Genomic DNA, 9860 nt, shown 5'->3' with positions numbered 1-9860 from the left:
CCGTTACGGTCGCAGGTTCGAATCCTGCCTCGGGCATGGATGTGTGTGATGTCCTTAGGTTAGTTAGGTTTACGTAGTTCTAAGTTCTATGGGACTGAGGACCACAGCAGTTAAGTCCCATAGGGCTCAGAGTCATTAAGTTCTAGACAGTAACACCCACAACTTGTTATCACACGCGGGAACTGCTGAGGAAACAACAATCCACAAATAACGAACAAATCGTAACAGCCGAGATTTTAAAAGAAGTCACTAATTACTCAACTGGAGGATCCTGCTTCGGAGGAAAGCGAAACGTCGCTCTCGCAGCTAACGCCTCCAAAAGCAACCGCGTGTGCCCGCCGCCAAAAGCCCCGGCCTGGCTTCGCGCAGTGGAGATTACGTCGCTGCTCATTTCCGACGAACCAACAAGGTCCAACCACACCCCGACTCGGAAAATGGTGTTCATCCTGAGGGTCCAAGACGTCGTCGACTAAGACGACCGGCCGAGCAAACGACCAACGGCAGCCCGCTTTCACCGACAGCGGTCCCGGCGACTGATAACACCATACGGGACCCGTCGGAGAAACTTCTCTTTCTCTTATGTCTTGCACGCCAGATGTATAGTATTGTTGTGATTGGTTCCACAGAGATCTCAATAACGCTGAGAGAAAATCGTTCATCCGACACCTTGTTTACATTTTGGTCTTTCAGCGCTCTGTCAAATTTCTTTTCGTACGAGTATTGTCATATCTTCCTTCTCATGTTCACCTACCCATTCCGAATCCTGATTTACCTTCTGTAGCCCTTCTACGAAACTGAAATTACTAGAGCAAAAATGAACACCTTAACATTTATTATACCATAGAACAGAAATACATGGTATTCGGAAACACTCGTTACAAATATCTGGGACCTGTAGAGAGGAGGACGTACTCAGTATTTTGAACGGGAGCCCATATTCGAAAACATACCTTTACTGTCCTACGACCGTTTCAGTTCACATGTTCAACTCATCTCTTTCTGATTGAGGAATGAATAATGCGTGACAGTTGTTAGGTACAACTCGAAGGCAAAAATAACGAAACTTTCATTTATCAACCAAGCACATTCTACTATATTAACACTTAAACTTTACGCGATTACATTATTTCAAAACCGAAAAGAACCCAACAAACTGTGCTTACAGAACAGTTTCGATGTATTACAACACCAGTTACATGTGGCTACCACCAAAGTTGTTACAGGCTTTGTTCACGTCATCCGCTGTTCCCTACTGCATACCAGGACAAGCAACACTAAGGCACTTCCCTTTTCCTCAGCAGATGTGGATGCGATACACGTCTGAACTGAAACCTTTCTAGAACATCAAACTATTATGTAGGCAGTCCCCTCTTCAAGTCCTAAACGTTTATTACGAGTATTTCCTAACACCCAGAATAGACATCGTGGCTGATCGGACAGGGAATAGTCTCGACTCACTAACTGAGCAGCTAGGAAGGGGAACGGCTACCTCAACAGTCGGTGGAGTCAGCTATGCACGATGGCGTTTACGGCAAAAGTGAGGTCAGTGCAAAATATCCGAACACCTGCTTGCTATTGTGGCAACGGGTTAAGAGCCGACAGCTTTCATCGTCTATGTTTTGTCCGCGGCTCTTGGTCTAATGGCAAGCGTTGCGGCCTGTGGCGCATGAGGTCAAGGGTTCGATTCCCGGCCGTGTTGGGGATATTCTCTGCCCGGAGACTGGGTGTATGTGTTGTCTTCATCATCAGCGCATTCGTGACAGTGGCTAGATTGTACTGTGTAAAAAATCGTGACATTTACGGGTGATGATTACCGCGCAGTTTAGCGCCCCACAAAGCAAAAATCAACGTCCATGTTTTGTAGCACTGAGGTGACGTGCTGCTAACTCGTTCCTACTTACATGTGGATTAGTCCTCAAGGTAGCATGCAGCAGCCAACGAAGTGTTCCTTTGCTTGCACTACCGGGGGCTGCTGGCAGTGGGAATTGCCTCACAGAAGCAGTACTGACGTAATATTTGGAGGCTTAGATTAGACAAGGAAAAGCAGTTGAGTAATTAAAGATTCGTGCATCGAATCACAAGGTAAAATCTTTCAACACGGACGTAGAACAAGTAAGTCATAATGTGATAATAAGCACTAGTATATAAGAACGACTGCGACTCAGAATCAGAATAGTCAGTGGATTGGCACGGTTGTAGACGGCAAACTGTCTGCCTCTCCTGATTCCTGTTACTCTGTGTTGCCTCATCGCTGACTTCTCACTCTCTCATTATCATGTCTGCCTCACTCTATCGTCCTGGCAGAAGATTTTTTTCACTCGTATCAGCTTTGTCAATGATTCGTTCGGTACCATCCAACGAATAAGAGACGCTGCACAACCATGCCTATTGTCTTTGTGCAGGGTAAAAATGTTTAATCGACCGCAAATGGGATTTCCGTCGCGTTCTGACATTTTATATGTTGCGGTACTTCACCGCACTAGCTATGTCTCCCTCGTGAAGAGCCTCAACTATTTGCCTGCATTCGTGACAGTTACGAAGAGAGAACCCACATGAAAAACAAAAACTCTTTGTAATACGAACGCATGCGTTTCGTTCAACTGTCTTTAGGAGCTTGTAACTTGGTAGCGTCCTTCGTGCTGCCATCAAATTTTACTTGGAAAACCCTTCTTGATCAAAGCAAACAGATCAGTTTAATCATCCCTGTCTGGTCTTTTGGGAAAGTCTCATGCACCATGTAACATACCCTTTTATTTATCCGCTCGTTCGCGGATCTGAATAGCAGCCCAAATTTAGATAATTGATTAATGTGACCGTGTACCTAATGGGCTGGCAATCGGATTGGACTGCTCAGGGGATGTTACATTCCGTATTGTCCTTCGCAAATACTGTAATACGTATTGTTTGGTGACAAGAAGGACACAACACAGTTTCACAAACAAGATCTGTATTCTCAGCAAAAGCACAAAATAAGGAGACAGCCACTGCCTTCGTCAATACACTGTTAATGATGGTTAATCTCAGCACAGGTTTCTTTAATTATTCTTAATCGTCACACGCAACATCCAATCACTGTAATCCAAGTAATGCCGGCGCGGTAGACGCGGAAGTTCAATAGCGGCACTCAATATCACTGAAATCACTCTGTAACTAAACTTTCTCACTTTCTCGTATAATCCTAACACAAAGGGGTTAAACCACGGCGCTGGCCACTCCCTTTGCCGGTAATTTGCATTAATTCAACTGCTGGCTTCTACACAGCTCTGCCCGCCTCGCGGGAACCTACCACACCCTGACTTCAGTACATCTCCACTCTCTAACTCTCCGCCCAGTTCTTCCCGCCTCGCGGGAATCTACCCAAGCAGCACTCGGCACTCCGGTGAACCCCCTTTCGCTCTCGCGACCTGCACGCACTAATCGATAGTTGCCCTGTCGACCTGTGTGAGCGCAAACTTAGTAGTAAGGGCCTGCAGACCCCTTACATCCCCGCCCTCAAAAACTTCTTTTGAACCGCAGGTGAAAAAGAATCGGCAAGGGATTTAAAAACATAGTTACATTGAACAAAACATGCAATACAAATAATTAATGAATTTACAATTTGCAAATTAATCCTGGACTCCGGTAGTGGGCTGCCTCCACAACAATTTCTACAAAAGGTTATTACATCACATAAATGGCATTGTCCAAAGTTACAATTTTTCATCTCAACCAGCAATAGTCCTCTATAGTCCAATATCAAAATGAAAACACACACAGAATATATACTCAAAAATTCTTACCTAAACACAGAACATATGAATTCTACACTACCATTTAGCTATTACAGGTTTTATATTCATTCTGAGACAATCTTCGACAGGAAATATGCAACTCTAATTGTAATACATCAAGAAACTCAATGAAAATAAACACTTCCCTCTTTCAAAAGTCTATTTTACAACTAATTGTCCTAATCATGTCTTAGCAGGCTTATTCGGGTCCTTATAGCCCTCACTTTTGACCGGACCTCACCTGGAGTGTCCTTCAGTTTTTTCGATTCCTCCGCCTCTTCCTCGGAAATCAGACGAATGATTAATATGAATTCTTGGGTCATTACTCCCTTCTCTGTTTCGATCATTAGCTTGCTTGTATTTCTGTGATCTAATAGACTCCAACTGCTCCAGTATCTTCATTAAGGCCTCTCTACCTTTAATTAGGCTCCTGGATACGGTTCCTTGCCTTTTCTGATTCAATCTTCTTTTTATCGCAGACACCATTATGTTATCACTCAGGGGTTGTTCCAAAATCTCGTTCCATTTCCACAAATGTTTGGCAAATTCTTCCGACGTTCCTTTCCAATTACTAAGTGGTCTGCATCGTAGTGGGTCCTCAAGTGCTGCACACTGACGACTTTTGGGCCAGCATTCCTTCAAGAATTTTCCTTCAAACTGACCATTATCCGTAGTCCCTTTCTTCTTCTTGATTTCACAAGTGAAGGCCTCACCTTCGATTGCAACCCACTGGTCATCTTCTTTTCGCTGCATGGCTACAGCATTCCTCGGATTGACTGCCAATTGGTTTTGCTTATCTCCTATCCCCTCAACCACATCGTTGCATTGTTTCTGCATATGCGTCACCTCGGTGATCCTTTCTCCCAATTCGGTTCTAGTTTCTTCAACATCGTCTTCTATCTTCTTTGTTAACTCTCCTTCCGTTTCCTCCATGTCTCCCTGGACCTGGCCTATATTTTTCTGTAGCTTACTCTCTCTCTCGTCGACGTTCATCTTCAGTCGTTTTGGTAACTCCTGTATTTCCTTCCTCAGATTACATTCCGTCTTTGTGTACGAGGTTCTGATTTCTTGTGCTATAGTTTCCTTGAGTGATTCTCTTGTTTCTCGTGAACTCTTCTCTAATGATTCTCGTAAATCTTCCTTTAATGATTCTCCGAATTTTCGTACTATTTCTTCCCTTTCTTGAAAATGTTTCTCTAATGATTCTCTTGTTTCTTGGGCGCTCCTCTCTATCAATTTGTGTAACCTTTCTTCCCTCTCTCTACTTTCTTTTAGCAAGGTTGCCAACATTGATCGTACTTCTGCATCCTCTGAAACTGGCCTAGCTCCCATCGTTTGTCCCGGTGTCTCAGGATAACTAGTTGAATGTGCTGATGGGCTTCCTAATGACAATCCACAATCACTAATTCCTGAATCATCTTTGTCTTCCTGTCCTATCCCTTTCCTCTCAACTACTGCCTCACAGACCTGCTTATCTTCAAAAGACATTTTTGGTTTATATTTAATGCCCAGGCAAGTAATACAAAATAACCTTCAATAACCCAAAACTCTCCTAATTACCATGAAACTAATCAAACAGTACCTGCAATCCTTTCATTTAGTTCCCAAAATGATACAACATGCCTAAGTACTGAACATAACAGCTCTCACAAACCTAAATTTTCAATAACAATGTCCACATACACAGTTTATGTAAAAACTTTTTAAACAAGATAATCACAACACTCACAAAATCTAAAAATGCAAAATTACCAAAACAATTATCATTTATCCAGTGCAGTGTGCATAAATAAGCATGCTAGACTTCCGAGTATGTTTCGCAACTTTTCTGAATTTACTGCAATTTAGCATTTTTCCTAACGTAAATATCATTTAAAAACTGTTTATTTATCGCGAATACTGCACACTGCAATTTACTGTTATGTTAACCCGTCGTCTTCACTCACCAACCGACGTTACCGCGAGTCGCGATGTTTTGACGTTTGAGATGGGCGTGGCTGTGCCGCCGCTGGAGCTCGCGTGAAGTTGAAGATCAGCTGCAAGGCGACGTAGTTCCCCGTCGGCCGCTCTGTGGCGCTGCAGGCGGGCGTAGTTCATAGTTCGGCCGCTAGATGCCGGGACTGCGCTCGTTGTCTCGAAGTTGCGTCTTTCGCCGTGGTGTCGTGTGAAATCACCTCGCAGATCGAAGCTCTTTGGTGCAACTGCTACGTGGCTCTGCGTGACGTCACTCACTAATTGCGTCGCCACAATACATTATCGTCAGCATACCAGTTTCTGGGTCCACACTAAACCGTCCGATTTTCACCGTTCAAAAAATAATTTCTGTCAACATGTTATCACTAAACATCTTTCTAACAACTTTTGTGACGAAATCTTGGCTCGTCTCACTATTTTACTGTTCACACGTGTCTTTCTTTAGCGTCCACTTTTCACAGTTTTTCGCGCGGATTTTCGCGTTTGCACTTTACAACACAGTTTAATGACGCTATTGTTCTATTTAATATGGCAAGAAAAACAGTTTTGTCACTATCGTGCGATATTATTACTTCGTATTGTTCAAAAATGCACTGTTCCTTATCGCGATTTTATCGTTCATGCACTGTCCCGGTTCCACATTGAAAAATTAGTTTTCTGGCGATAAGCACGGTAAATTACCTATTGTTCATTATGACTCGTCCGAAAATTGCACTTGTCCTTTCACGGTAAGCCAAGGGTGTAACATACTCTTTTATTTATCCGCTCGTTCGCGGATCTGAATAGCAGCCCAAATTTAGATAATTGATTAATGTGACCGTGTACCTAATGGGCTGGCAATCGGATTGGACTGCTCAGGGGATGTTACATTCCGTATTGTCCTTCGCAAATACTGTAATACGTATTGTTTGGTGACAAGAAGGACACAAACAAGATCTGTATTCTCAGCAAAAGCACAAAATAAGGAGACAGCCACTGCCTTCGTCAATACACTGTTAATGATGGTTAATCTCAGCACAGGTTTCTTTAATTATTCTTAATCGTCACACGCAACATCCAATCACTGTAATCCAAGTAATGCCGGCGCGGTAGACGCGGAAGTTCAATAGCGGCACTCAATATCACTGAAATCACTCTGTAACTAAACTTTCTCACTTTCCCGTATAATCCTAACACAAAGGGGTTAAACCACGGCGCTGGCCACTCCCTTTGCCGGTAATTTGCATTAATTCAACTGCTGGCTTCTACACAGCTCTGCCCACCTCGCGGGAACCTACCACACCCTGACTTCAGTACATCTCCACTCTCTAACTCTCCGCCCAGTTCTTCCCGCCTCGCGGGAATCTACCCAAGCAGCACTCGGCACTCCGGTGAACCCCCTTTCGCTCTCGCGACCTGCACGCACTAATCGATAGTTGCCCTGTCGACCTGTGTGAGCGCAAACTTAGTAGTAAGGGCCTGCGGACCCCTTACAACCAGATGTGGCTTAAAGCGCCGTCTCGTCTTCAGTGCATAGTGGAGCAACTCCACTGACAAGACACTTGAGCGTTTTGTAGAAAAAGTTGAGAGTCGTGGTAAAAGAGGTACTTCGTAATGAATAGTACTATGGGATTTATAGGACAGATCACGTACAATTGGCACTGTAGTTCGAGCAAAAAATTGTATGGAATTTAGTAGCAAATATCAAGAAGAATGTCTAAGGTGAAATTAATTAGTATGTACTCACCCTAAAGTTTTGTTCTGTTTTCCTTCGAACTGCCATCTAATAATTGTACTGTGTCACACCTAATCCAATTTCTCAAGCTACGTTAAGTACTCACTCCTCTGTACTGGTCCTAGAAATTTGTAACGACGATTTCCGAATAATGTGTATTTATGTCGACGGGATAATAATAAATGTTAGTGTTTGCAGTTTTACCCCAGTAATTTCAGTTTCGTTCAAGGGCTACAGAGGTTAAATGAAGATTCGGAGAGGGTAGGTGACGTTGAGATGGAATATATGACAATACTCGTTCGAGAAAAATTTGGTAGTGCGCTGGAACACCAAAATCGAAACAAGGGACCTGGGGTGGTCGATTTTCTCTCAGAATTAATGAGATCTTTGGTGAACTAGCCACGGCAGTACCATTCCACCTGGAGTGCAAGACATATGACAAGGGAGAGGTTCTCAGGCTTCACGTGGGATATATTATGTAAAGTAGGATTTGGGTGGAGTTGGGGTGGGGGCAGAAAGTTGTGCCGGTGTTGGTTTACCTTAGCAACCAGGTTTGTTAAGCCAGAAATATCTTCCCTATCAGTTTCCCAATAGCAGTTCGACAAACGACAGTTACATATGAGGCCCATCTATGGTTCCTGAAGCATGGAATGAATTAAAATTCCATCGGAAAAATAATTCAGCATTTACAAAATAAGACAGCCCCAGTAATACTAAAATTTGGGGCAACGACAAGAACCCCAACAATTCACAATAGTCGGTTTCTTTTCGGAAATATACATTAGCCACGAAATGAAAATAGCCTATAAACAGAGTCACTAAATAAATACAATAATAAACTAGGAATGCAGTCCTCACATTCAATTGGGCTCTCATACATTCGCAGTAAACTAAGTAAAGGAATTTCAAACCACTCCCAACAACAGCTAGTCAATACTGGCAGCACTACTACCAACTCACAGATTAGTAATTTCAAGTCGCTGCACAACAGTATATGGAATTATGGCCAGGTTCACTGCATAGTAATAAGAGACGAAATTAACAGAGCTATAGTCTCGAGAAAAAGAATAAAATAGAACGCACACTTCGCGTGTAAGTTAAGACAATAACCTCAACACACAACACTGTGCACTTGGGTTTTCCGTGTGCAATATCTCTTATGAATCGTTTACACTCGGTGGGCACCATTTGTGCCGTTTACTAAACACGGCTTGAATCAATTGAAACAACAAATACACCACAGTCAGTCTCTGAACTACTTTCTTAGTGCTCTTCTTGCAACAGGGAATCACCGTCCTCTGACTCGAAAAAAGACACTAAACATTAACAGCCATCCTGGCCCGTTTATGTCCCCACTATGTGGCCACACCCCGCATCGAACGTTACTCTTTAATAAAGTTGCAGTTCGGTGAACACGGCTCCATCGTAGGCCATCCACCGACTAACCACGTTGACTTCTCCATACTCGTACGACGACCCTGCCGCCTTTCTACATCTACATCCATACTCCGCAAGCCACCTGACGGTGTGTAGCGGAGGGTAATTTGACTACTTCTACGGGATCTCTATTCTATTTCGATAATGAACAGACAGCCTGCCTTCCCCCTCCCCCCCCCCACTGCCCCCCCCCCCCCCCCCATGGCGCGCAGCCACTACGAAAAGTCGCCACAATTTGTTTGTGCCCATGGTCGAAACAGAAATTCAACTTCATCTGATACAATTTCCCTTTCCCACCAGTTTGCTGAAGAGGGCACCCACATATTGAAATACACTCCTGGAAATGGAAAAAAGAACACATTGACACCGGTGTGTCAGACCCACCATACTTGCTCCGGACACTGCGAGAGGGCTGTACAAGCAATGATCACACGCACGGCACAGCGGACACACCAGGAACCGCGGTGTTGGCCGTCGAATGGCGCTAGCTGCGCAGCATTTGTGCACCGCCGCCGTCAGTGTCAGCCAGTTTGCCGTGGCATACGGAGCTCCATCGCAGTCTTTAACACTGGTAGCATGCCGCAGCAGCGTGGACGTGAACCGTATGTGCAGTTGACGGACTTTGAGCGAGGGCGTATAGTGGGCATGCGGGAGGCCGGGTGGACGTACCGCCGAATTGCTCAACACGTGGGGCGTGAGGTCTCCACAGTACATCGATGTTGTCGCCAGTGGTCGGCGGAAGGTGCACGTGCCCGTCGACCTGGGACCGGACCGCAGCGACGCACGGATGCACGCCAAGACCGTAGGATCCTACGCAGTGCCGTAGGGGACCGCACCGCCACTTCCCAGCAAATTAGGGACACTGTTGCTCCTGGGGTATCGGCGAGGACCATTCGCAATCGTCTCCATGAAGCTGGGCTACGGTCCCGCACACCGTTAGGCCGTCTTCCGCTCACGCCCCAACA

At 44.7% G+C, this 9860-nt stretch overlaps 1 protein-coding gene across 1 annotated transcript; it reads right to left on the bottom strand.

Annotated features, from left to right (window-relative positions):
* Nucleotides 1–4007: 4007 nt before the first annotated feature.
* LOC126235145 (synaptonemal complex protein 1-like) lies at nucleotides 4008–5060 on the bottom strand. Its single transcript, XM_049943877.1, has one exon. The coding sequence runs from the start codon at nucleotides 5058–5060 to the stop codon at nucleotides 4008–4010; it is 1053 nt and encodes a 350-aa protein (XP_049799834.1).
* Between the last annotated feature and the right edge of the window lie 4800 nt (nucleotides 5061–9860).

The sequence above is a fragment of the Schistocerca nitens genome, chromosome 2 (genome assembly GCF_023898315.1).
Source record: "Schistocerca nitens isolate TAMUIC-IGC-003100 chromosome 2, iqSchNite1.1, whole genome shotgun sequence".
NCBI classification, from domain to species: Eukaryota; Metazoa; Arthropoda; class Insecta; order Orthoptera; family Acrididae; genus Schistocerca; species Schistocerca nitens.
Note: the sequence above shows the minus strand (reverse complement) of the source record. Positions and strands in the feature narration are given on the sequence as shown.

Coding starts and splice junctions, on each gene's coding strand:
- LOC126235145 (XM_049943877.1), bottom strand. CDS start 5,060: ATGTTGGCAACCTTGCTAAAAGAAAGTAGAGAGAGGGAAGAAAGGTTA.